Raw genomic sequence first — 27,478 nt, forward strand, 5'->3', positions numbered from 1 at the left:
CCCAGGAATCAGTCTGCCAAACCTTTATTGAACTCCCTTCATAGCCAGAACATTAGTCCTTGGATAAGGAGACCAAAACTGCACACAGTACTCCAGATGGGGTTGCATCAAGGCACTGTACAATTGCAGCAAGGCGATTCTTCCCCTCAACTTGTACCTTCTCACTTCAAAGGCCAACATACCATTTGTCTTCTTCACCGCCTGCTGCCCCGGTGGTCGATAATGGAGGAGAGTGTTGGTGGTGGTAATAACGATGGTGGTAGAGATGGTGTTGGTGGTGGTAATGATGGTGGTGGAGATTGTATTAGTGATGGTGGATATCATGGTGATGCTGTCAGTAATGGTGGAGATGATGGTGATGATGATGATGGCAAGGGTGTTGGGGGTATAGATTGGAGGCATGGCCAAGTCTGTGTGGGAGATCCAAAGGCACAGCAGATGGGCTGGTTTTCATCTGTCCTTCACGGGAGCTTGGCATCACTCTCTCAGCCCACGTTTATTGCCCATCCCTAAATGCCCTTGGGCAAGTGCGATCTGACCATGGAGCGTGAATGGGAGGATGAAGCAGGTAGATCCCCTTCTCTTCAATTCCCATGTTTTACATAGCTCCCACGCTCTGTATTTTGTTCGGGTTAAATTGACAATGGTGTTGATTCTGAGACGGGCAGCCCCATTCTGATGTATAATTGAGTCAGCTATGCGCAGGGAGTAAGGGGTTCCTACGTACACCTGCCCATTGGCTCTCCCAGCCCCCATCTACCCACAGTCAGCCTGCATTAATTTTGTGAAGGGGTCACCTTGTGGTTGGGGTGCAGACCTTTACAATCTTAACATTGGACTGGGCCCCTAGTTGTTTAGGATACAGACCCAGCTCCTGTGCACCACATCTCCAACCCACTCACTTCCTGAGAGTTCATGATCTTTTCCATTTGGCTGATGTCCCTGTAGAAGATCTGCTGCAGTAACATTCTCTCCAACCAGCTCCTCTTCAACTCCCATTGACGGTACAAGCCTGACTTCTCATCGTGCAGCGCACGGACCTTATCTCGAACCTGGAGAACGGAGAATTCACATCAGAGCAGTGGACACTGTCAAAGGAGGGAGAGAAAGGGGGTAGGGGGAGAGAGAAAGGGGGTAGGGTGAGAGAGGGGAGTGGAGAAAGGGGAGACAGGAGGTTGGGGATGGGAAGAAAGGAGAGACGGAGGGGGAGAAAGAGGGTGTGGGGGACAGAAAGGACAAGACAAGGGGGTGTGGGTTAGAGAAGAAGGAGGAGAGAGAGGGTGTGGAGAGAGAGGGGGGAGGGGGAGATAGGGGTGGAAGAAAGGTTGGCGGGGAAAGAGAGGGTGTGGGGTATAGAACGGGGGGGCCAGAAGAGAGATGGGGGGGGGGGGGGGGAAGAGATGGGTGGAGACAGAGAGAGGTGAGGGGGGGGGGGAGAGGATTGGGAGAGAGGTGGGGAGGAGGGGTGGGGAGAGAGTGGGGGATGGAGAGGGGAAGGGATGGGGAGGAGTGGGGACAGAGCGAGGAATGGAGAGGGGGAGCAGAGAGGTGGAGAAGATGGGGAGAGAGTAAGGGATGCAGAGGGGGAGCAGAGAAGGGGGTTGGGGGAGGGGGAAAGAGGGAGGGATAGAGATGGGGAGAGCAGCGAGAGATAGAAGGGGATGTGAGAGCACGAGAGGAGAATGTGAGAGAGGGAGAGGGGGAATAGAATGCAAGCGGTTTCAAAGAAGGTGGCAGGAAGATGGAGGGGAAGAAGTGGGGGCAGTGATGGAAGGTCAAAAGAGAGGTGAACAGAAAGAGAGGGGAGAAAGCAGAGAGATTGGGGGAAGAATGAGAAAGTAAGGGAGATAACTGAAAGGAAACAAGTAAGGCACCAAGGAGAAGAGTGAATGTGGGCAGCTAGGGCTCACGTCTTGTGATGGGAAGGATTCTCGCAGGATCTCCTGGCCCAGGGCCATCACTTGCTCAAAGGTCTCTTCTCTGGCATCAATCTCTGCTCGGAGCTGCTGGTGCTGTGTCCGTTTTAAATCTGTCATGGAACTGTCACGTGTTGCTTCCTCCACTTTCATCTCCCTCAGCAATTCAGCTGACCAGGAGAAGTAATCCCGGGCCTAGGAGACACAGCAGTTCAGAATGTGCACAGGGCAGGGTGGAGGGATGGGGTGGGGTGGGGTGATGCTAATCTGGAGCCTTATCATTGCCAAAACCTTTCCTCCCGCAAAACCTCTCGCCACAGCGGACACGCGATTCCGAACACAACAGGTTTTGCCGGTGCAATTGTGCTGACAGTAAAATCCAGCAAGTGCTCCTGTCTGCCAGCACCGATGAGTCGAAACGGGTGCCGGGCTGTATGTTCAGGTTCCACAGACGCTGCGTATGTGTGAAGGAACATGAGGGATTGCACACGGAGTTCTTAATTATCAACCTGGAACCCCGAAGGAACCCAGGGTCAGCCACAACCTGTGGGAGATACGACTGGAACAGCACAGAATGAAGCCACAGTCCCTCGTGACTATGCTACCTCTTGGAAAGGGCTAGTCCTTCCATCTGCCTCACTGCCCTGCTCCATTCCCATGGTTCTCAAACTTCATCTCCCCCATTTATACCTCCAAATCTCTTTGAAAAGTCACAACTGAATCCCCTTCCACCAGATGGGTTTAAAAAAACTAATCTCTTCTCCCCTCTGGTTACTTTCCTAATTATATTGAACTTGTTTTCATTTGGTTATTCAGTCTTTTAAAATGCTTTATTAATGTATTAAATCCCTATTGAATTTCCCTGCTCCGTGTTCAGGAATCCCAGCTCTTTTCGAAGGTTCACTAGACACATACCAGGATTGGGAGGGCTTTCTTGTCAGGAATAGCTGGATCCTCTGGAGTTCAGAAGAGTGAGAGGTGACTTGATTGAGAGAATCAAGAGATCCTGAGGGGACTTGGCAAGATGGGTCTTGAGGAAGATATCTCCTCTTGTGTGGGAGACTAGAATTAGGATCACCAGCGAAGGACTGGGGCCTATTTGAGACCAAAGGGGCAATGTGGAGTGTGGAGCTGGAGGACATGGCAGAGGTCTTAAATTAATATTCACAAAGGACAAAGACACTGTAGCTGGAGATTTCAATTGGAATGATGAGGTTCTAGAACATGTTAAGATTAATGAAGACAAGGTATCAGATGTTTTAATGGGTGCATAAAACCTAAAGACCTGGTTTCCCAGGCTGATATGGGAAGCAATGGAGGAGACTACTGCCAGCCTTGCCAGGGGTCACTGGCAAGGCTGGCACTTAATGACCATTCTAAGATGCCCCTGAGATGATGATGTGAACCTTGTTCTGGGACCACAGTAATGAAAGAGAGTCTACAGCACCAAAGACTACAAGCAGCAATGAATTATACTTGTGGGGTTTCCTTGTCCTCAGTGTCTTGTTCCCTTCAAAGTACTTGGTTTTTGTTTTGGAGAATCGGGAACATATGGGAGCCAGCAAATCGACAGGACAGGATCAGCTACAGCTCACTGGGAGCTCTTTCCCCTCAGGGTCTGAGGTTTATGGGTCTGAACCATAGTCTGGAGATGTGGCCATAAGATCCAGACTACACTAATAAAAAACGAAAGAACTGCAGATGCTGTAAATCAGGAACAAAAACAAAGTTGCTGGAAAAGCTCAGCAGGTCTGGCATTGTCTGTGAAGGAAAAAACAGAGTTAACACTTCGGGTCCAGTCACCCTTCCTCAGTTCTGGGGAAGGATCACTGGACACAAAATGTTAACTCTGTTTCTTCCTTCACAGATGCTGCTGGACCTGCTGAATTTTTCCAGCAACTTTGTTTTTGTTCCAGACTACACTGTTGCAGGAGCTGTTGTTTCGATAAACCAAGACCCCTCATTCTCTCCGGGACAATGTAAAAGCTGTATTTCTAAGGACAGAAGAGAGTGGAGTTTTCCCTGGGTGTCTGGTCGATACTTATTTTTAGTGGTATTATTGCTTGTGCATTAATCCAGAAACTCAGCTAAAGTTCTGGGGACTTGGGCTCAAATTCTGTCACATTGGTGGAATTTTAATTTACTTTAATATCTGGAATTAAGAACCTACTGAAGACCATTGATGATTGTCAGGGGAAAAAAAAAAATCTGGTTCACTAAAGTCCTTCAGGGAAGAAAATCTGCCATCCTCACTTGGCCAACGTGTGACTCCAGACCACAGCAATGTGTTTGACTCTTAGCTGCCCTCTGAAATGTCCCTAGTAAGAGACACTCAGTTCAAGGGCAGTTAGAAATGGGCGATAAATGCTGGGCATCCAGCGACCGCTCATGTCCTGCAAGTGAATTTTAGAAAACAAACATCATTTAATACAGGATAATAAAATGTGAGGCTGGATGAACACAGCAGGCCAAGCAGCATCTCAGGAGCACAAAAGCTCCAAGATAATAAAATGTGAGGCTGGATGAACACAGCAGGCCAAACAGCATCTCAGGAGCACAAAAGCTTCGCAACAAACAACTGTACCTCCCAGTCGCAAACCATTTCCACTCCCCCTCCCATTCTTTAGATGACATGTCCATCATGGGCCTCCTGCAGTGCCACAATGATGCCAGCCACCCAAAGGTTGCAGGAACAGCAACTCATATTCCTCCTGGGAACCATGCAGCCTAATGGTATCAATGTGGACTTCAGCAGTTTCAAAATCTCCCCTTCCCCCACCGCATCCCGAAACCAGCCCAGTTCGTCCCCTCCCCCCACTGCACCACAAAACCAGCCCAGCTCTTCTCCTCCCCCCACTGCATCCCAAAACCAGTCCAACCTGTCTCTGCCTCCCTAACCTGTTCTTCCTCTCAACCAGCCCTTCCTCCCACCCCAAGCCGCACCTCCATCTACCGACTAACCTCATCCCACCTCCTTGACCTGTCCGTCTTCCCTGGACTGACCTCTCCCCTCCCTACCTCCCAACCTATACTCTCTCCACATATCTTCTTTTCTCTCCATCTTCGGTCCACCTCCCCCTCTCTCCCTATTTATTCCAGAACCCTCACCCAATCCCCGTCTCTGATGAAGGGTCTAGGCCCGAAACGTCAGCTTTTGTGCTCCTGAGATGCTGCTTGGCCTGCTGTGTTCATCCAGCTCCACACTCTGTTATCTTGTATTCTCCAGCATCTGCAGTTTCCATTATCACATCATTTAATACAGATCGGCCATGATCATATTTCTATCTCTGCAGATTGCTGTGTGCAATTGCCTTTCTGTGATTACCACATCAAACGAGGCAGTTAATTGGCAGGTTAGTGTTCTGGGATGCCCTGAGGATGGGATAGTAAATAAATGGGAGATTCTCTTTATCTTTTGTATTTCCCACCGCAAGGCATTTCATGTGGAATGCTGACCCCTGCCTACCTGCGCCAGGAACCTCTGGATTTTACAGGCATGTTCCAGGTCTTCTCTCCGCTGGTCCACTTTAGCTCTCAGGGTCTCCCAGTTTTCCACAACAGCTTGCTGCTTGTCCTGTAGGTCTGCACTCTGCTGTGTAGAGCATCGGTGCAGAACTTCATCGGCTGCATCCACCAAAGCCTGCATCTACAATGAGAAGGAGACCTGCTTTGAGCACTGCCAAGACAGCTGATCATAAAGTTGACTGACCTTTGCATGACAATGTGTCCCTTTATTTATAAAATAAAAAAGGGACACATATCCAAAAGGTGACTGCAAGTATAAATTCAGTAATTGCCAAAGCCCTGACAGAAACCACAGAATGTCACACCCGAAAGACTGTCAAAGGGACTTCAAACAGCAACCCTTCAAAGGCAAGGATAAAAGTCAAAACACATTAGGTTGTGATCTTCTGCAGATAGTATCCCTTTCATTACAGAGCCATCTCCTGTCAATTATATCCCAAATTGCACGCTTTGTTTTAGACTTCCATATATGAAAAAAAAGTCAAAAGTCAATGACAATCTCTGGCTTGAGAGTGTTGGTGGCTGATGTGCTAGTGTGAACTGGTGTCCTGGGAAGGTCACAGTTTGAGGATAGTCATTTGACACCCCTGCAATACAGGTAAAGAAAGTCTCTTTCTCATGCCGAGTGCTGGAAGCCAGGGAAGGCAGTGAAGTCACTGCAAAAAGGAAACAGGACGAAAGCCGTCATCTAACTTATAGAGCCAAGATTCTCAAAATCAACTATTTCACTATCAACATCAGTAATATCAGTATCACCAATTCAACGATTGTTATGTTGCACCATTTACTCCTTGCAGCACCCAAACTGGGAATTCTATATCTTGTTAACTGTTCATTTTAAATTAATATTTCTGAACTGTACATGAGTGTGCATTGTGCTTTATTATCTCTTCCCATGTTTGGTGACTAATAAAAATTACCCTTTCTTAAGAAGGCTTGATCAGTTTGGCTCCTTTTCGAACAGAAATGCATTCGGTTTAGGAAAAGGTATCAGCAAAAGAAAGGATTTTTTAAAAAATTAACCTTGTTCTGATGAAAACTGAGTGAGAGGTTCAATTAAGAAGGATACCCAATTTATCCTTGTATAATAAAAGAAAGAACCACAGACAGTGGAGACTTAAAACAAATGAAACAGGATGTGCTGAAGAAACTAAACAAGTCTGGCAGCATCTGAGGAGAGAGAAACTGTTAACATTTCAAGCCCAATGACTCTTTGTCAGGGCTGAATGCAGCTGAGGAATGGCAGTTAATACTGAAAATGGATTGGCTGCGCTGAGAGCAACCACAGAAGACAAGGACCTGTTGGAGTGGGCGTGGGTGACGAATGTGAAGGAAGGCATCTGTGCTCTGAAGTTGTTAAATTGAATGTAGAGACCTGAAGGTTAGTAACAAGGGTATTAATCCTCCAGCTTTTGCATTGAGCTTCACTGGAGCACTGCAGCCTGAGACAGAAATGTTGGCGTGAGCACACCCATTTCGAAACATTTCACCCTCACCCACACAGCAATCGTTAACATGTTGCAGACAATGTCTTCTCCAAGTCTTGTGGGCCTACAACTCGTAGCACTTCATCCAGTCTTCATTGCTGAACACAGATGGAGACTGAAGCTGTTTGGAACTTTTCAGGTGGGTCATGCAAACTGCCATTCACATCCTCAAAAGCCTGCTGAGATTGGGGTGGTGGCTTAGGGGTTCCAGTTGAGCTTTTCAGATTAAGCTGTCGAGACCATACAAAGTAAACTGAAAAACGTACATGGTTCAAGCAGTTTAAGCACAACGATACAGAATATATTGTAGAGGGACACTACAGTACGGTGAGAGAATGAGACTGTACGTTGTGCAGAAACTTTGTAGACAGAGTGGCTGTGAATTGTACAGGAGCACTGCTGCAGAGAGAGTAAGAGACGGGGTATTTCACAGGAATACTACTGCAGAAAGAGAGACAGTACATTGTAGGTGGATCGACCATGCTAAATTGCATGTAGTGTTCAGGGGTGTGTGGGTTTATAGGGGGATGGGTCTGAATGGGATACTTCAAGGGGCAGTGTGGACTTGTTGGGCCAAAGGGTCTGTTTCCACACTGTAGGGAATCTAATCTAATCATTGTACAAGAATACTTACTGCAGAGAGAGAGAGAGAGAGTCAGAGAGAAAGAGAGTCAGAGAGAAAGGCAGAGGGAGAGGATATTGTACAGGAAAATTACTGAAGAAAAGGCAAACGAGAAAGTGAATTGTACAGAATATTCTGCAAGAACATTATGGCAGAGGATCGTAAGTTCTGGATTTGTTGGAAAATGATAGATGAGCTGGGACCTGTAATTTTGGCTAGTTGAAATTTACATGGTGCACAGATCAACATCAAGTCACATTATTGCCCGAAAAGTCACACTGCTCTCCTTTGACTTTTGATATAACTATGGGACATCGAATCACAAATCCATGGTCTTACTTGCTGCTCGGCCCCAGACAGCTCATGTTCCAGTGCCTCATGTCTCCGCAGTTGAGCCTGAACGCCCCGCAGGTCCTTTGCAATGTCATCAGGAAAACTTTTCAGTTTCTCCTAAAGTGGTGGAAGCAAAAGGTAACTGTAAAGAGGCAGATTTCACAACACACAAATCACTTCACCTCTACACTATGCCCAAACATTGCCCAGGACAGGGACAGCATGGGTTTAGATACAGAGTAAAACTCTCTCTACACTGTCCCCACCAAACTGGGTTAGATGTTATATATTCCGTCCTGTGGTTTTGTTGAATGATAAGCATGACACAACAACGGCAGCAGCTGCCACAACAGAAGTAATTCCAACCTGCACACACTGAATCTGTGATCAAGATGACAGGGGACATGCGGCAGCATTCCCGCACACAGAGATATACAGACTGTAAGAGAATGGAATATAGGTGCAGTGACTGTAATGAGGTCAGCCAAGTGGACCTCATAGACTACAAGTTCCCTGATTATGGCTATTAATCTCATCGAATCAGGGAGCCCTGGCTCACAGCAGTGCCAGACATCCTGATACTGAGAGTTGGCTCTGAGAGATCAGTGTCAAGGACTCTCCACGTGTAAATAAAGGGTGTCTCGGTGATGGCCCCTGTGGAGTGATCTCAACAGGCTTCAGGCCTAAAGGGAAGAGCATGTTCCCAGAAGTTGCCTTACTTGCACATGCTCCTCACCAGAAATGATTAGACAGAGTAGGCTTGTATCCAGTGGAATTTAGAGAGAGGGGTGGCGCAACTGTAATGTGTAAACTCCTGAAAAGTCTTGACAGGACGGATATGGAAAGGATGTATCCTCTTGTGGGTCAGATCAGAAAATAAGCTGCAATGTTTAAAATTAGGTCTCACCCTCTTGGGACAGAGATGAGGCAAACATTTATCTCTGGGGCTTGCGCAATGATGGAAACCTCTGCTTTATCAGACAGCATGATGGAATAGTTTTAAGGTGGAGGTAGACTGAGAATTTGCCTAACAAGAATCTCAGATTATCAGAGATGGATGGAAATGTGGAATTTGGAACTAGGTGAATCACCCAAGAACCTACTGACTGGCAGTCCAGGCTTGAAGGGCCGAACAGACTCCTTCACACCCGAATTTGTGTGTGTAAGCTGCTATTTTCCTGTGCATTTTCCAGTTTGAGAGCTGAAAGCACAAACCTTGATATGGGTCAAAGCATCACAGAGATCCTGGCTGCACTTGTGAATTGCTTCTGCATCACTGAGCTTCTGTCCCCGGATGCGAGCTCGTTCCTGCAAACTTTTCCACAAATTCCTGCAACAACAGGTCAGACAGTTACAATTACAGAGTGATGATAGCAACAGGGACAGCCATTCTGTCCAGAGGGACCATTCATGCAGCAAAATGCCAGTTGGTGTAATGAGCAAATTGAAGTCCGGACATACAACATAGGACTTTGAAATGTCTGCAGATCAGTTAAACACCCTGTGATACACACACACACACACACACACACACACACACACACAGCCCTATGATCCCCCTCATTCACTCAGACACATTGCTCTACAATCCCATCACTCACTCAGACACACCGCCCTATGATCCCCTCACTCAATTAGAGACACCGCCCTGTGATCCCCTCAGGTCACTCTCAGATTTTGCATTCTGTGAACTCCTCAGCCACGGATGCATTCCCGATAAATGAGGTGGACGGTAAATATATTCTGCATTTTTAATGCAATGTAACATGACGGCAGTACCTGAGTGCATCCTTCCTGAGTGTGATTTCCTGGGACTGAGGATGGTGGTTTTCCAGCAGCTTCTTCACCAAGGTCTGAACCCCCTGGATCCTCTCTTCACCGGCCTCCACCAGGTGCAGGAAGTCTTCGTAGAGTGCCCTCAGGTGCTGACAATGGGAGAACACAACAACTTACACCCGCTGACAGAACAGCAGCACATACACCCTACTTAGAATATAATAACACACCAACACTCACAACCTGCTAACAGTGGATACAGCACTGACACCCTGCTGACTGTAGGTACAGCACTGACACCCTGCTGACTGTAGGTACAGCAATCCCACACTTACACATGACAGTACTGCAGTGCTTGTAACAAAATCAGCCAGATAGATCCCAGAATGTGAGTTCTCAAAGGGACTGTTAATCTGGACCAGAGATGTTGGCTGACAGATATAAACAGGAGTGTCAGGCGTTCTGCTCACTGAGAGTTAGCTCTTGTGGAAGCCAGATCAGTGTCAAGGACTCTCTATGTGTAAATATAGGGTGGCCTAGTGATGGGACACTAGCTTCTGTGGAGTTATTTTCGCGGCAACAAGAGAAAAACGTTCTCCTGAAGAAATTCACTCGTAACAGTCAACTTTGAGTTGGGACAAGGATTTCTGGTATCATGTTGTTATTTGGGAAGCTTGACTCATTTGATCCTGCTGTTGAAGACTGGGCACGGCATGTGGGAAGAATTCCTCGGAAAATGACATTGAGGGAGATGAAAAGCAACGTGTAATTCTCCTGAAAGCATGTGGACCTACCACCTTTTCCATTATAAGGAGCAGAACCTTCCCTGAGGCACCAGTGAGCAACATCTTTCAAGAGTTGACGGATTTAGTTAAGGAACATTACAGGCCCAAGCCTCCTCTAATTCTGAGATGCTATAGGCAATTTGAGAACCAGGGGAATCCATTTCAGGATTTTTGACTACATTAAGATAACTGGCAGTGGCACATGACTTTGATTTAACCCTTAGCAAGATGCAGAGAGACTGTTTGCTTTATGCCATTAATGAAGTAACCATGTGAAAGCACCTACTAGCAGAAGTCCCAGTTGATTTCAAACAGGCACTGCAACTGACTTTATCACTAGAAAATGCAACAAGTGGAGCATATGAGTTGGTGTTTTCCGATGTAAGTGGACATCCTTGCCAGGCTGACTGAGCTTGGGGAACACCACTTTGAGTGAAGGCAATTGCACAGCTTCACTCAGGATATATTCTTAACAGAGGGACTCTAGGTCACCCTACAGCAAAACCACAAAACAAAGCCAAGCTTCAGCCAAATGGTTAAAATTTTCTTCAGGATCCAAGCCAGCAAGCCATTGTAGTTGCTGCCAGTATACGAACTTGAGACAGCAAGAGAGTCCCACTAGATCTAAACGGAATAAGAGAACTCATAGGTGAGTATCAGAAGAGTGCACACCCTGGAAAGTCACCTACATGTGGTCTGGAACCGTTAAATTGCTTACCCACATCCAAACCAGAACCAACCAAAGTAAACGCCTGGTTAAATGGATGACTGGGGGCACAGGAGTGATTAAGTCACAAACACAAGGTGTTCTGCAATTGGAAAGAAAGCAGGACCACTGACAAATGAAGGCCAAAGGTCAGCAGAGTGACTGAAAGAACACACAGTGGGTGGAAAGCATGAGGAAGTAAAGTAAGTTGCCAACAGCCTGTGTGGGTTCTTCAAAACAGTCAAGACCATCTCTGATCCACGTACCCAATAACAGCTAAGAACACAGCGACATTCATCAAGGACAGAGATAGAATGAGCACTTATTGGAAGTAGCATTTTGATGGAGGGATTATGGACAGCCCTTTTCAAATTTTGCAGAAATTCATCAGCATTGTCTCCCTGCTCAAAGACAATACAAAAACCATGATTCTTGGATCTACCACTGGCCCAATGAGTGTGCAAAATGAGGTCAAGAAAGGCTGTGCTATTGCCCTAATGCTCTTCTCCATTTTCCACACCACAACACAGTTCACTGATTATCAAGATGCACCATGAGCTACTGGACAATGCAGATTAATTCCCGCATCTTAGGAGTGTCCTCAAAGTGAGGGGAAGTATCGATGACGCAAATCGGCCTGCAACACCAGCTGATTCACTTATAGTCAGATGTTGTGGACCCTGTTCAGCCACCTCAGGACCCACAACTCTGGAGTGGAATAAAGTTATCCTCGATCCGGAGGGCCAGCTAAGTAACCAAGATCATGACAAAAGAACTAGAAAGGGAAAGGAGGAGGTACTTCTTCACACAATGAATCTTTAAAGATTGTGGAAGCCACTGTTTGAAAAGGGCCACAAATTCAGAATGTACGGGAACGTGTGAAAGACAAGGGGGGAAAGGTCAGGTATTCAGGGGCAAGAAGATAATTCATTTACAGGACGACGGTGGAAGAAAAGATGGAAAGTAGTTTACCATCATGCAGCTCTTTCAGGGGTCCGGCACAGATGAGAGGTCTGAATGGCGTCATTCTAGTCTGTACTTCAACTTTAGCCAACCTCCCTCAGCGCATGGGCTCATCATGTCACTAATGACTGTATGTTGCACCTTGGGATACCTAAGGTAGATGTGTGCTGAGACAGATAGCTCGAGTTGGGGCAGATGTTCTGAGTGGGTTAGGAAAGTGAAAGCTGGGATGGATCCACATGGGAGAATGGGGGACTATGGTAAAGGAATTGAGCTGGAGTACAGGCTTTGATTGCAGAATCATAGGATCCCTACAGTGTGGAAGCAGGCCATTCAACCAGTTTAGTCCACACTGTCCTCCAAAGAGCAACCCTTACCCTATCCCTGTGACCATGGCTTCACATCCCTGGACATTTTGGGCAATTTAGCATGGCCAATCCACTGAACCTGCACATCTTCGGACTGTGGAAGGATACTGGAGCACCTGGAGGAAACCTACACAGACACTAGGAGAATGTGTAAACTCCACACAGAAAGTGGTCAGAGACTGGAATTGAACCCAGGTCCTGGGTGTTATGAGGCAGCAGGACTAACCACTGAGCTGTCATTCTACCCTAAGGATTGGGGGAGAGAAATGGACGGGCTTAGAGCGATTGGGAACGGGAGAAGTGGGTGTTGTTTGAGGGAGAGAACAGGAGGGATTTGCAGCGGTGGAGAGCTGTGGACTGAGCCAGGGGGTCGGGGGGGGTGGGGTTGGGAGTAGGCGAGAGACAGAACATGGGCTTAGTTGGCAAAGGTTGGGTTAGGGTTGCAAAGACAGTGAGATGAAACCTGCTCCAGAAACCCGCTCCAGAAACCCATATCATTCACCAGGGATGGAGTTGCTGCATCAGCTGGACATGGTGTGGGATTGAATTGTAGCAGTAATGCTCTGAACAATTTGTTGTCACTGAAGGGTAAAGCTGAGGAGGATGGCTCAGCGACCAAAGGGAAGGTTGGGTCTGGAGGTAACAGAGATATCGTTGGGAGAACATCATTGAGTTCAATATAGACTCAATGTTTTCCAAAGGTTAAAATGGGCAGCAGGTGACTGAGTTGAGGAGGAGGTAGTTCCCCTGTTGCTAAATGTCTCTCGTGCGAGTGGTGAGGGAGATATGAGCTGGGGTAATGATACTGAGATGGCAATTAGTCACACCCACAGAAAACAAATGAGCCCTGTTTACCAGCACATGTTGATAGTCATTGCCGTAATCCTCAGAACTGGCAGTTTGCATCTGCTGTGCGACCCATGCCTCCAGCTCTCCAATTTCCCTCAGATACTCATGGAATCGCAAGGTCTCTTCCAACTTCTGCAACCTGGGAATTTGTTTTTAAAAAAAGATCATCAAATTAGCTTCGTATCCACACTGCAGGTTCTCACAGGGTGTCCCTGGCAAGTGGGTACACATGCACATGCACACACACCCTCACACGTGAGTATGCACATGCAAGCACTTAAACAACCCCACACGTGAGTATAAGTGCACACCGCACGGCTCCACGTGTGTGCATATAATAAAAAGCCCAGAAAATTAGCTTCATGTCCATAAACCCATTCCATGAAGCAGGTCTCCACAGGGTGTGCCTGGGCTGGTTTGTGTGCACACGTGTGAGTATGTGCACGCACACACAACCCCACATGCAAGTGTACACGCACGCACGCACACACACAAACCAATGTGCTTGATTCTTAACTGTCCTCTGGGTAGTTGGGGATTGGCAATGAATGCTGGTCTGGCCAGTGATGCCCACTTCCCATGGGCAAATAGATAAACAGACAGACAGACACACACACACACACACACACACACACACACGTAACACTTCTGTACGTCAGTCATCAAATGGAGGTGTATAAATGCGAAATACGTTCATAAATCTCTCTGCACAATCACACAAGGGGCAAGAATCACTAATAGGACATTATTCTTGGAAACAGCCTATCGAATTGGACTGCTTTCATTGCCTAATGCCCATCATCACTTCGCCGCTGTTATCTCAGGGCATTATCTCAAAGACAATAGGAGTCATTGAGCCAGAGTACATGAAGCCCCAGAATCCCTGTACCTGACAGCCGAACACTCCCACAATTCCTTCAACCTCTTCCGAATCTGCTCCTGAGGTTCGTCCACCATGTCGAAGGTGATGAGTCCCCTGAGCAGAAGGCCCTCAGAAATCTTGTGAAGCTCCTCTGCACGGCCTTGGTAATCCTGGATCTGCTGCTCCAGAGCCTGAGAATTAATGGGAACACTGTTCAGAGGTGCAAGATGGGGGAAAGATGGCGCGCCTCTTTGCTGACTGTATTATAAGTGTGAATCAGCAACAACCAGCAGAGCCTCCAGCAACATGCTGAGGGTCATTGGCTAAGGACACTGGGGAGGGTTGAGGTGGAGAAACATTTTCGCTCAGAGCAGAGAGAACTGGATTAACATCAGCAGAGATACAGTCAGTAAGTGTTACATTGCGATTTGGTCAGCAGTCAGACTTACGTTGAAAGATCACCAATTGTTTTAAGGAAATATAGGTTCAAGCCCCTCACGTAACTCACAGCAAGTTAGACTGTGAAGTGACCACCAGTCACATACTCTACTTCCTACACTGCTACGTGCTGATTAACATATTCTCTCAAAGTGATATAAAACACAAAAAAAATTGCGGGTGGGCAAAGATAGCATTTGAACGCTCTGCATCTTAAACCATAGGATCTGATTATAAAGGACAGTCACTGCTTTCAAGTTTTTCACAAAAAAGAGAGATTGGCGAACAGCTCCTAACCTTGCACTTGCTGGGGAGAAGCAGTTACAATCATTGTGCAGGCACAAAGGGATGGTTTTGAGCACTAACAGTGCAGACGAGGCTAGGCGGCAGCTCAGGTTGGGAAGGCAGAGTCATGTTTTGACTGCAGCTGATGGTGAACCATCACCTGCAGACACTGGCCTGTCTCTCTTTCAGGTGCTGACAACTGTTTTCTGGTCCATTTCTTTGTGATGGCTTGTCAGAAAATTTATCTCCACATGCTCAGACTCTGTTTATTCCACGTCCCAGGTGCCTGAAGTAATCAGCATGTTCACTGCACAAGCAGGGCTTGAAACCTAACACCAGACACTAGATTTCATTAAAAAAAAGGAAATTGGAGCAGAAATAGGCCATTCAGCCCTTCAAGCCTCCTCCATCATTCAATATAATCATGGCTGATTGTCCAACACAGTACCTGTTCCCACTTTCACCCTTTGATCCCTTTAGCCCAGAGAACTATACCAAACTCCTTAATGCACACATTCAATGTTTTGGTCTCAACCATTTTCTGTGATAAAGAATTCCAAAGGCTCACCAGTCTCTGGGTGAAGATGTTTCTCCTCATCTTGGTCCTATAGAGCCTACCTCATACCCTTAAACTGTGACCCCTAGTTCTGGACTCCCCCAGTTATTGGGAACATCTGTCTAGACCTGTTGGAATCTTACAGGTTTCCATGAGATCGCTCCTCATTTTTCTGAACTTGGGCTTGTGTCGTCAGACAATGTGAAACAGCAAGTGGCGACTTTTTAACACCAGAAACTCCAATCCCTCACCGCTGATTCCTCAACTTCTTCATGGACCATTGTCTTAGACTGAACCACACCATTCATGGTCTCAGCGCTGGGCTACCAAATCCCTTGTGTGACATTGCCTGCCTCCACCTCTGTCTAAGCTCACTAGATGTCGATGTCTTAATCCATGCCATTGTCACCTCTCTCATTCTCCTGGCCAGACTCTACCCTTTAGAAAACAAAATTCATTCAAAACTCTGCTGTCTGAAATCTATCCAGTCTTATCTCAATTTTAGTGCAGTGTTATTGGGTTACAATGCTACCACTTCTAGGACTTCAAAGCTGATTTGGTCCTGATTTGGCAGTACCCAGTTTCTGTAAGAAGAAACCTCCCTTACCCCAGAGCTCAGGCTCAACTGAAGGAATTTAGAGTCAAAGTCCGTCACTCAAGAATGTCAACTGCATCAGAGGTTCACTGATCTCTGGGAACTGAATCACCTCGACATCTAAACTAGATCTGACTGAATGCAATGCAACATGACGATCGCATTCTTTCTATCCCAGATAAAGGGAATAAAACATCTGCACTTAAAGGTGTGGTTGCGTTCCTGAAATTGCTGCTTTATGAGAGACAATTTGAAGTCAATTCCCGTAGGAATCCCATAGGATCCTGCACTCATTTTTGTGCCAAAAGCAAACAAGGTTGATTGGCACAGACAGGATGGGCTCCTCCTTTTGAGCCATGAACATCTTCAAGTCTACGAATGTATAAGTTGAAGCACTGTATATTTACAGTGCCTTGCACTCTCAGTTGATATAACTTTCAGAATAAAATATACTATTAAATATGAAAGAGATACAGTACTGTATACTACCTGTACAATATTTTAAAGCAAATACACACAATTTTGTACACTATATTCTTGATTCACCAGGATCCAGCTGGTTGCAGAGGTTTTTCAGTTCAGAGAGCTGCTGAGCTCTCGCATTAACAGTCTACTTCAGTGACCAGATGCTGTCCCTCAGAGCATGCTCAACGATGAAGGGAGCGGCCTGAGGTCAGATACGTGAGGTGCTGAGCTGCTCGGACTGCAATGCAGTCTTAGGTTTTGGTTCCTTTCTGAGTTAATAATCCAGGCCCCAGAGCTGAACCAGTGAGAGGAGGCGAGGAAAAATTGTTGCCGGTCTCCACATGGACTAACTGCGCCTCTGTGACAGAATGGAGCTCAGTGATACACAGTGCTGACAGTGACGAGAATCCCAGCAGGGAGAGAGATTTCTTGTTCCTGTCCGAATTGGCAGAAAACCGATCTGCTGAACCTGGAGACTTTTCTTGCTGAATCACTCCAGTAAATATCTCAGAGCCCTCCTGGGATATTGGATACATCAGTAGAGACAAGGTCTGCAAGGAGATGAATCTCGGGACTCTCACCGAGTTTACAGGCTCCTCTGATTAACAATGTTAAAGTGAACCAACATTAAATGAGGCAATGTTAAATGAGGACCATCCGTACCATCTGGTCCCTTCATCACCTTACCAATCTCAAATCAAGTTGTTCTTTTAAGTCAACATTTGTCTCTAAAACATGAGGCATCGAGCTTTTAGTCTATTTTGATGACTATGGTGAGTACAAAGTAGAGATAAACTGCAGTAACAACACAAGGGACAGAGACATGGAAGCAATGCCTCAGGATGCACCTACTGCCGCTAACAAATGAAGGACACAGAGGCTGTAAGTTAGAGTTCCGCTGTTTCAGTTAATTAGAACAGTTCTGACAGGTGGTGTATTTAAGTGCAGCATGTGATAATGAAAGCTACTCATAGACAAGCTGCCAAGTTGCCACCTCTAGAGATCTCACCCACCTTATGGCTCTTAATCAGCTTCAGAGTGGCAGCTTCATTCTTCCCGTAATCCTCACTTGTCACAAGCTGAAGTTTTTCTGCTGCCCAGGCTTCCAGCTCGGATGCATCTGCGATGAACTAAATCAGAACACGGTTAGCTGTGATTCTGTCATTTATCAGTTACATCAAGAGGAGACAGTGATGCATCTGCTGCAGGGCGGAGGAAGATGTAACTGCTGCACAGGAGTATATGCCCATCCCTACCTCCTACCTACCAGCCTCATCCCCACCTCCTTAACCTTTCCATCTTCTCTTGACTGACCAACCCCTACCATAGCTCGCCACCTATACTGGCTCCATCCCCGCCTCCTTGACCTCTCCGTCTCCTCTCCACCTATCCGCTTCTTTATCCATCTTCCATCCGCCTCCCTTTCAATATCTATTTATTTCAGAATCCCCTTCCATTCTCCCATTTCTGAAGAAGGGTCCGGACTCAAAACGTCAGCCTTCCTGCTCCTCTGATTCTGCTTGGCCTGCTGTGTTCATCCAGCTCTACACCTTGTTATCTCAGTATATCTACGGTGGATGAGAAGATGTACCTACTGTAAAGGAATATACACTGTCTGTTGTGGAGAAGGTGGTGCATCTGCGCAGGATAGCGTATACTGGCTGCTCTGGAAAGGGTGTGTATCTGCTGCAGAGGTATGTATACTGGCTGATCAGCAGATGGAGTTGTAACTGCTGTCTGTGCTGTATACTACTGAACAAGAGGTGTAGCTGCTGCAGGAGACTGCGTTGTATAAATATGTGGTCAAACATACCTCGGGGTGAAATATGTGAAACAGTCTGTTTCAGACTCTAATGGTTACCAGGGAGATGGATGGTCTCCACTGCCAAATGTATAGAAGAATTAATACAGGGGCTAACTACTGCAGTTACCCTTCTCTTGCTCTCTATTCTGTACCTGAACAGAAGGTGTCGCTGTAATGTTACTGCATTAATAGTACAAAGGCCAGGCTAATTCTCCAGAAGCAGCTAACGGAATTTAAATTTGATTAAAAATCTGGAGTTGGAAATTAGCCTTGACAATGGTGATCCATCATCGAATGCACAGTAGATGTGTTTGAGAGGGTTTAAACCGAACTCCACAACCCATTCTGTCATCTCAACCCTCCTTGTAGTCGCCATAATGATGTGCCCTGTACTTAGTTGTGAACATGATTTAAACTTTTATCCTGTTTAAGCCAGGAGGATCCCCTCATTATACCAACAAATGCCTTCTCCCTCCCTCTCTGGAAGGGGATAATAGCAGCTAAGAGCTCTCTCCTGCCGAGCAACAGAGATTTTCACAACATGGCGGTCAGCAGTGAGGTTTGCTCCCACAGCAAATAGTTGTAAAAACCCATTTTATCCACTAATACCCATCAGGGAGGGAGATCTGCTATCTTTACCCAGTGTGGCCTATATGTGACTCCAGGCCCACAGCAATGTGGTTGACTCCTAACTAACTTCTAAGGCCTTCCCTGTGAAAGAATTTATCTTAAAAATCCCTGAAAATACCTGGTGGAACCGCCCTGAGTGCTGTAGTTTTTTCCTCCGGTCACCACAGGCTGACTCCAGCTCCTCCCAGCGACTCTGCAGTTCTCTGCACTTGGCCTCAATGCCCTGGGCCATGTGGTGCTGGGAGCTGACCATTTGCTGGCCCATCTCCAGCACCTTCTGGAACTGCTGCTTGTGAGTGTTCACTTCTACCTGTAGCTCCTGTAGCAAGGAGAAATGCCAAGGTCAATGACAGGCTCAAGAACAGGCCTGAGGCCTACAGAAGGAAGTGGAATCAGGAGGAGGAGTGATAAAGTCAGGGCTAGGGGTGAGGAAAGAGATGGTGAGGCTATACTGTCCCCACTCCAGGATGCTATTTTACACCTTGTCACATCCCATTCAATAGGCCAAATCCAGTATCTAAGTGATATAACAAGATGTAGAGTTGGATGAATACAGCAGCATCAGAGGAGCAAGAAGGGTCGAGGCCCAAAATGCCAGCCTTCCTGCTCCTCTGATGCTGCTTGGCCTGCTGTGTTCATCCAGCTCTACACCTTGTTATCTCAGGTTCTCCAGCATCTGCAGTTCCTACTATCCCAGCATCTAAATGGATAGCCCATTATCCAGCTGTGTTGAATTTAAATTTTTCAGGGAATGTTACTTCAAAACTGCGCAAGCCAACATTATAAAAACCGAAGAAATGCGGATTTTGTAAATAAGGAACAAAAACACAACTGCTGGAAAAGCTCAGCAGGCCTGGTAGCAACCGTGAAAGAAAAAACCAGAGTTAACTTTTCGGGTCCGGTGACCCTTTCTCAGAACATTAACTCTGTTTTGTCCTTCACAGATGCTGCCAGACGTGCTGAGCTTTTCCAGCAACTTCTGTCTTTGTTCAACATTATAAGCTGTCCGGCCTCTCAAAACCCCATCTTAAAGCCAAGAGCTTGGAGCTGGCTACAATCAGTGGTAGGGCTTACTCAAGACTCTCACCTTCTGCTTCTGCAGCAGGCTCTGTGCCATGTCCAGGGACTTGCCATAGTTTGATGATGTACTGCTTGGAACGCGCTCAGCAATCCACTTCAACTCCAGGTCACTGTGGTGGTAGAACTCATGCAGAGCCACTGTTGCTTCTAGAACCTTCCTCCGGTGCTCCAGGGGCTTCTGGAGTGATTCAAACCTATGGGAGAAAGGGTACAGCAAAATCAAGAGCCCAAAATTAACCTGATGAACTTCCCAGAAGGAGGGGCAGGTAACTTAATGAGGGAACAGAACTGCAGATGTTTATTGAGCAAAGGGCAGACTGTGTCGATTGGTGAATGAAGTGTAGGCGAGTGGGAAGCCCAATGGTTGGGTTTACAGTGGGGTGTTCTCACTGGCGGTGGGTGGGGATTGGGGGGGGGGGGGGTGGAGTGCAGGGGGAAGTCGGGGGGCACTTTGCGGACTTCAGCCAGCTTAGGGAGCTCCGTGAATGCCAGGCACCAGCAACTGTCCCCTCACATTGCCCCACTGTCTACCCACCTCCCCCACTCTATCCAGAGCAAACACCAGCCTCACCAGTCCAGGTGTTTCTGAGTCTGCTCCAGTATCCTCTGAGAGTCAAAGTGATCCATTGCCACCTTCTTGGCCCGGTTGACAATGCTGTTCATTTTCTCCGCGAGCTCACGCATGTCACATTCCAGCCACTTGTGCTCTTTCAGGAGGAGTCTGCTGGAGCGCAGATCATGGCCTGTGTTGGGATTCTGCAACATCTTCTCAATCTTTTCAAGCTTTGCTTTGGCATCCTAGAGAGAGTGAGTGAGTGACAGCGAGAGGAAATCAACCCACCAACGCCAGAACCGCAGCAACATTACCAGCCAGATTCTGCATCAGGGAATGCAGCACAGTTGCCATCAACTGGACAACAAATGGATTGGGTCACTTCTGACATTACTGACAATTGCACAGTTTCATGTTACAGTTGTGCCCCTTCTCCTGCTGCAGTGCTGGTCAGAGGGCTGAACTATTGGAGGAGCAGTACTGAAGGAATGCCATCTTTTTCAGGTAAGACGTTAAACTGTCTGTCATTGTGAATAGATGCAAAAGATCCAATAGTACCATTTAAAGAGCAGGGAGGTCTATTGGAATCTTGGTTAATACTTATCCCTCAATCAACACTGACCTAAAAAGTTATCTGGTGCTATTCTAAGGAATATCATTGTTTGCAAAATGCTTTGGGAGTTTGTGGGGGGGAAAAAAACACTTTTTTCTTTGTATAAAGACTCTAAAGCACATTGCCATGTCCCCATGGGGGACTGTTAAGTCAATAATGGAATGAACAGGCAGTATTTCTACTAGTGTCTCATGCGGATCACCCAGAAGACAGAAAAGTCCACCGCTCCTCCTGCCCAAACCTTGCCCAGAAGGGGTCATGACAGTGCCCAAAGATCATGCTGGGCACAGTACCTGTGCCCCCATCTGAAACAGCTTCACACCTGTAGTAGCTCCATGAGTTGCTCCTGTTGGCCAGCTTGCCTCATTTTGTCCCCACGCTCCACCAGCTTATTGCAGAGCTTCATCCACTTTTCCTTTAATGTCGTCAGGCAGGATCGGATATTATCCCTGGCATAATGGTTCTCCTCGATCAGGTCGTTGCCTGCCTGATGGAAAAAGGGCAGATGTAACACTTCCCTGACAGAGTATCAGTAAACACTTCAACCATCCTCAGTACAAGGTGAGGAGAAACGGGCAGCGCAGGAGGAGGTTGTTTGCTCATCATGAATATTTGGAAGCCAGGAATATTATTCCCGAGTCTTGTCTGAACCCAATCACTCCATAATCCCAAGTGCCAACTTGTCCCTGAAGCTCACCTAGCCCTATTACAGAAATCTAACTGTGCAGGGCAGACCATTCAGTCCATTGTGTCTACACTAGCTCTTGGAGCATTATGACTTGGTGGCGTTCTCCACGCTTTCCCTTTAACCCTGTACCTGGTTCCTACTTAAATACCATTCAATACCCTGTTGAATGTTGCAATTGAACCTACCTCCAGCACACTTCAGGCAGCATAGTCTGAGTCCTTACTACTCCCTGTGTGAAAAAGGCTCATTCTCACATCACCCTTCAGTTTTTAGTAGAAGTGTGTGCTATCTACAACATTTATTGCAGAAATTTGCTAAAGATCCTTAGACAGCACCATCCAACTTGTACCATCTAGAAGGACAAGGGCAGCACATGCACGGGAACATGTTCACCTTCAAGGACCTTCCAAACTATCTGACAAGAAAACAGTCATTCATTGTCAACGGGTCAAGATCCTGGAATTTCCTCCCCAACAGCATTGTAGGTCTACCAACAGCACATGGACTGCGACAGTTCAAGTAGGAAGCTCACCATGTCATGGGTAACAAGGGACAGGCAAAAAATGGTGGCCCAGCCAGTGACATCCATGTCCCAGTAACAAATTGAAAGAAATACATTATCTGCACTAATTTCCTGTTTCTACACTTACAATCACTTACTACTGGGGAATCATCGTGATAAGACCTTTGAGGTTCTGTTTTTAACATTTCAATGATTTTATTATTCTTGTGATGTCTGAGCTTAGTCCTCACTGTCTCATTGGCAACCGGTCAGGTGCAACTCCGGGAACCTGATTGCTGTGAGTGAGTGACTGAGTGACTGAGTGACTGAGTGACTGAGTGGCTGAGTGGCTGAGTGGCTGAGTGGCTGAGTGGCTGAGTGGCTGAGTGGCTGAGTGGCTGAGTGGCTGAGTGGCTGGCTGAGTGGCTGACTGACTGAGTGACTGACTGAGTGACTGACTGAGTGACTGACTGAGTGACTGACTGAGTGACTGACTGAGTGACTGACTGAGTGACTGACTGAGTGACTGAGTGAGTGACTGAGTGAGTGACTGAGTGAGTGACTGAGTGAGTGACTGAGTGAGTGACTGAGTGAGTGACTGAGTGAGTGAGTCGGACTACGGTGGACAAAGTCAGAAGTCACACAAACCAGGTTATAGTCCAACAGGTTTATTTGAAACCACAAGCTTTCAGGATGCTGCTCCTTCATCAGGTGATTTTAAATAAACTCGTTGGACTATCACCTGGTGTCATACGACAATTATGTGTACGTTTATCTGTCCCTACGTTTGTGTGTATGCATCTGTGTCTGTAACCGCCTGTCACTGTGTGCAGCTGTACTCATTAATAAAGCTGTTTCTAGTTGTGGGTGAGTGCAATAAAACCAGAAAATCCTGGAGAAACTCAGCAGGTCTGGCACCAGCTGTGGAGACAGAAAGGGGGAAAGGTTTCAAGTGTAATGTGACTCTTGAGAAGACCCTGATATCCTGGTATCTGTCAATGCAATTACCTCACTGACCCCAATACACCAATATCACACAGTGCAGTTACCCCATTGTCCCTGATGCCTCAGCGTCACCCAGTCTCTCAGACAGGCTGTATTGTGAGCATCACATTGCAGTTGGACACAATCCATTGCGTCCCTCATTGTGTGGTTTTGCTTGGAAGCTGGGCCCACACTGCACGTTTCCTTGGAGTCTCTGGGAGACCCTTTGGCAGGAGCCCATGTTTTCAGTAAGTTAACCTGACTGCAGCAGCTGTACCTTCCTCAGGTCGTCCACTCGCACTTCATTTGCCATCACTTCCTTCTCCACAGCCTCGTGCCTCTTCAGTTTGCGCAGGATGTTCGTCGGATCTCGATACGACTCATCCGAGGCAAGCTTGAATTTTTCATCAATCCACATCAGGAGCTCAGCTACGTCTCTGTTAAACTCCTAGAGTGATAGAAATGAAGGAGGAAAATAGCGTTATGGCCGAGTCAGACTCTTCAAATATTGTGTTCAGGTCTTACCACTTCAAGGAGTGCAGCAGTAAATCACCAGGATGCTACCAGGACTCAAAGTGTTCAATTCTGAGGATGGGCTACAACTGGCCAGGCTTGTCATTCCGCAAGTTTAGAAGCCAGATGGGGCGATCTTTCAAAATGATGGATGACTTGATAATGTCGTCGGTTAGAAGCTGTTTTCTCTGGTGGGCCAGTTCAGACCAAAGTGGTCAAAAATCGCTACTAGAGCCAGGCCGTTCATTGGTGGCATCAGGAGGCACTCTTTAACAGAAAGGATTGAGGATGTCTGAACTCTGCTTCTCCCAAAAAAGGCTGGTGAGGCTGAGAGACCATTTCAAAAGGGAAATGTTTCCTCATCGAATATCTGGATAAATGGAAATCAGGTGCAGTCATGCCCAGAAATTGTCCAGTCAAATACCAGGATAGGTCTAAAGGGCTGACTGGTCCATGAGCCAATTCCCTCATTTAAGCTTCAATTTAATTGCCCCAATCAGAGAGTCTGTGGATAATGCCAACCATATCCACCAGTTTCAATTCATCTATCTCTTAAGGGTGCGGCAAACTTTCACAATCTCTCTGCTGAGCCATTGCTTCTCGATAGTAACTGGGCCTGGGCTCCTCAGCTTCTCCTCGCAGCTTAAATGTCATCAAATTTGGTTTCCTTCTTTACCGTGCACCCATCCAACAACTCTCCTGCTTCTTGTGGTACGGTGACTCTAAGATTGTACCCAGTATTACCAAGTGAGGAGGACCACTACCCAGATGTGCACCCAGTAACTCCATGAGTGGGGCATCATGCCTCAAATTGTAGCCTATGGTGTCAGGCACTGATGCCCAGAAATAGACTGAAATCTCTGGATCATTGGGCCTTCTACAGACTCAGTGCCCCGATATCTATTCTCTGTGTCTTGGTTTTCCTGATTGATTCTCCACATTATTTATGCCACTCAGCTCTCTATTGAGATGACTGCTACCCTTAACCCACACCATAACGGTGACTACCCTTTGAGAAGAGAAGTGATTCAAAGGCTGTGAAATACCGAGAGACATATAGAAATTCTGAATGGTCTCAAAATTAATTCTTTGTTAATGAGTGAAACATTAAGCAGTCGGAATGGGTAAGACCTGGAGCTTCTTTGAGGCGAGCAGTCTGTTCCTCCTGTAGTCGCTACTCCAATTGAGATCGTTCCACTTGTCGTTGATCACAAACACCCTTTTCCGGATTCTAGACAGACAGAGAAACATTACTTATAGCTGCAAACCTGCCTGGATGGGCCAGGGATGTCCACAGGACCTGTGTTCAATGCAAGCCATTTCTTTCCCATGACACATTCCCGGTAATGATACAAAAATGACGTGTATTTGCATTGTGTCTCTAATGACCATGCTGCCAGATTGTTTTACAACCCCCGAAAAATGTCACTGTCATTTCTGCTGACAATATTCTGCCCAGGAATGCAAGCTCCTGCCCTGTGAGGGTAAATGCTCTTTAAGATATTGAGAGGTGGCTGAAGTAGGAGCAGGCTTAAAGAGCTCAATTACCTATTCCTGCTCCTAGCTCTTAAGTTCTAAGAGTTGAAGCCGGAGATAAGCTCGCCAATGCATTGACCCTACAAAAGCAGATACAGACACTCACACATCAGTGCAGATCTCTCAATATGAAGGCTGCTTTAATAGTTACGGACAGTATCTAAGACTGGATATAATTACAAACATAGGATGGGTCCACTTTCTTGAAGAAAGGGCCAATTTAAGAAGAGTTCTGGCAAGAAAACACAGATACCAGGATGTTGCTGGGAATGTGGATGAGAATTATAAGGAGAGGCTAGTTAAGCTGGGATTTTTTCACTGGAGCGTAGGAGGTTGAGGGATGACCTCAGAGAGGTTTATATGTCCATCAAGGGTATAGGTAAAGTGAATGGCAGATTCTTTTCCATGGGGTAGGTAATTTTGAGACTGGGGTGGATATTTTTAAGGTGAGAGGATAAAGATTTTAAAAAGATATGAGCGTGGTTTGTGTGTGGAATTAACTTCCAGAGGAAGTGGTGGATGCAGGTACAGTTACAGCATTTAAAAGACATTTGGATAAGTACATAAATAGAAAAGGCTTGGAGGGATATGGGCCAAGCACAGGCAGATAGCTATTTTAGCTTGGGAACATGGATGGCGTGGACTGGTTGGACTGAAGGGTCTGTTTCTGTGCTGTATGACTCTATGAACGATTTCAAGGGACTGTGTGGTGTTGGAGTAAGCTAACAAGATGCACAGCCTAGAAATGGCAGTAGAGGTATCAGAGTAACTAAAACCAGCCTGTTCACCTTGACATGCATTTCAAATCCACTCATCGACCATAACAGGCAAAAATCAATAGACGGGAAATTAACGGGCAAGGTACTGTGAGTTTCAAAGGCTCTTGTAAGGCCTGGTTAGCAGTACAGGGTGTCTGCAAATTTCACTTGACGGGTACAAACGCCACCTAGGGTTAGCCTGCAGGTTACCAGCACAAGGGTGAAAGTGGATGGCGCCCAGGGTTCTCCTTCACTGACTCTACTCACCATTGATTCACTGTGCACCTCTTCCACACTTTCACCAAAGACCCTGCTCCTCCCTCTGTTCTGAGCTACACCTACAAAAATACTGGGTAGTATGCTCAATCTTCTCCAAGGATTAAGAAAGGAACTAAACTGCATAATTCAAACATAGACATTGCTGGGTGACAGGGCCTGTGACATCAACAACTGACATCTCGTTTTTTTTAAATTATTGCTTACTTAAGCTAAAGCTGTTCCAGGAGCATTTAATAGCTATGTCACTTCAGCAGTATGTCATAATCTGCATTGCTCCAGGACTATTTAATAAATTATATTGTTCCAGGAGTATTTAATAAACTGCACTACTTCAGAAGTATTTAACAACATGTATTGCTTCAGGAGTATTTAATGATTCGTATTGTTCGAGGAATATTAGATAAGCTGTTTTATTTCAGGGTATTTAATAAGATATATTATTTCAGAAGAATTTAATAAATTGTATTTCTTCAGGAATAAACTGTACTACTTCAGAATTATTTCTGAAACTGTATTGTTGGATGAAATCCCCGAATCCTTTTGTTGCTGGAGAACAGATCTGGGGTAAAATCAGTGAACTAATGTTTTTGTTCACTGCATTGGGCTTGTTACTAAAAGCTGACCTCTATGCGAATGACTGGGAAGAGATCACAGAGCCAACTTAGAGCAACCAAAGATATGAAAACTAAAGGAAAAGGTAAACTGGTATCTGAGACTTTGCTGGGAGTGAAACTCAGAATCCAAAAATAACAGGGAAATCATGTAGGTTAGAACGAGGGTGGAAATGGGAATGACGTGAAAAAAGCAGTTGTTTATAAATATAAATTATATAACTATAAGCAATAGTTACAGAAAGGGCAGGACTAATTAAGAGTTCAGAAAGAAAACATTCTTGAGAAGGAACAGGGCAAAGCTGAGGTACTAAATGAGTACTTAGTAACTACTGTCATTAAAGAGGAGGGTGCTGTCAGTGCAACATGAACTGAGGAGGTAGTTCATTGTGGTAA

At 46.3% G+C, this 27,478-nt stretch overlaps 1 protein-coding gene across 2 annotated transcripts in view; it reads right to left on the reverse strand.

Moving 5' to 3' along the window:
- The window catches only part of sptbn5 (spectrin, beta, non-erythrocytic 5), a 365,898-nt gene that overhangs the window by 276,089 nt on the left and 62,331 nt on the right, over window positions 1-27,478 (reverse strand). For both annotated transcript variants that reach the window (XM_059649324.1, XM_059649323.1), the window contains exons 21-35: window positions 25,030-25,129; window positions 23,663-23,833; window positions 21,534-21,698; window positions 20,617-20,843; window positions 20,053-20,239; window positions 19,084-19,284; window positions 17,545-17,661; window positions 14,220-14,383; window positions 13,337-13,469; window positions 9,663-9,808; window positions 9,099-9,213; window positions 7,890-8,000; window positions 5,383-5,562; window positions 1,911-2,111; window positions 903-1,052 (exon numbers count right to left, since the gene is read on the reverse strand). In XM_059649324.1, the coding sequence (XP_059505307.1) occupies window positions 903-1,052; window positions 1,911-2,111; window positions 5,383-5,562; window positions 7,890-8,000; window positions 9,099-9,213; window positions 9,663-9,808; window positions 13,337-13,469; window positions 14,220-14,383; window positions 17,545-17,661; window positions 19,084-19,284; window positions 20,053-20,239; window positions 20,617-20,843; window positions 21,534-21,698; window positions 23,663-23,833; window positions 25,030-25,129 (2,368 nt within the window). The remainder of the gene's footprint in view (window positions 1-902; window positions 1,053-1,910; window positions 2,112-5,382; window positions 5,563-7,889; window positions 8,001-9,098; window positions 9,214-9,662; window positions 9,809-13,336; window positions 13,470-14,219; window positions 14,384-17,544; window positions 17,662-19,083; window positions 19,285-20,052; window positions 20,240-20,616; window positions 20,844-21,533; window positions 21,699-23,662; window positions 23,834-25,029; window positions 25,130-27,478) is intronic.

This window comes from Stegostoma tigrinum, chromosome 10, assembly GCF_030684315.1.
Source record: "Stegostoma tigrinum isolate sSteTig4 chromosome 10, sSteTig4.hap1, whole genome shotgun sequence".
Taxonomy (NCBI): domain Eukaryota; kingdom Metazoa; phylum Chordata; class Chondrichthyes; order Orectolobiformes; family Stegostomatidae; genus Stegostoma; species Stegostoma tigrinum.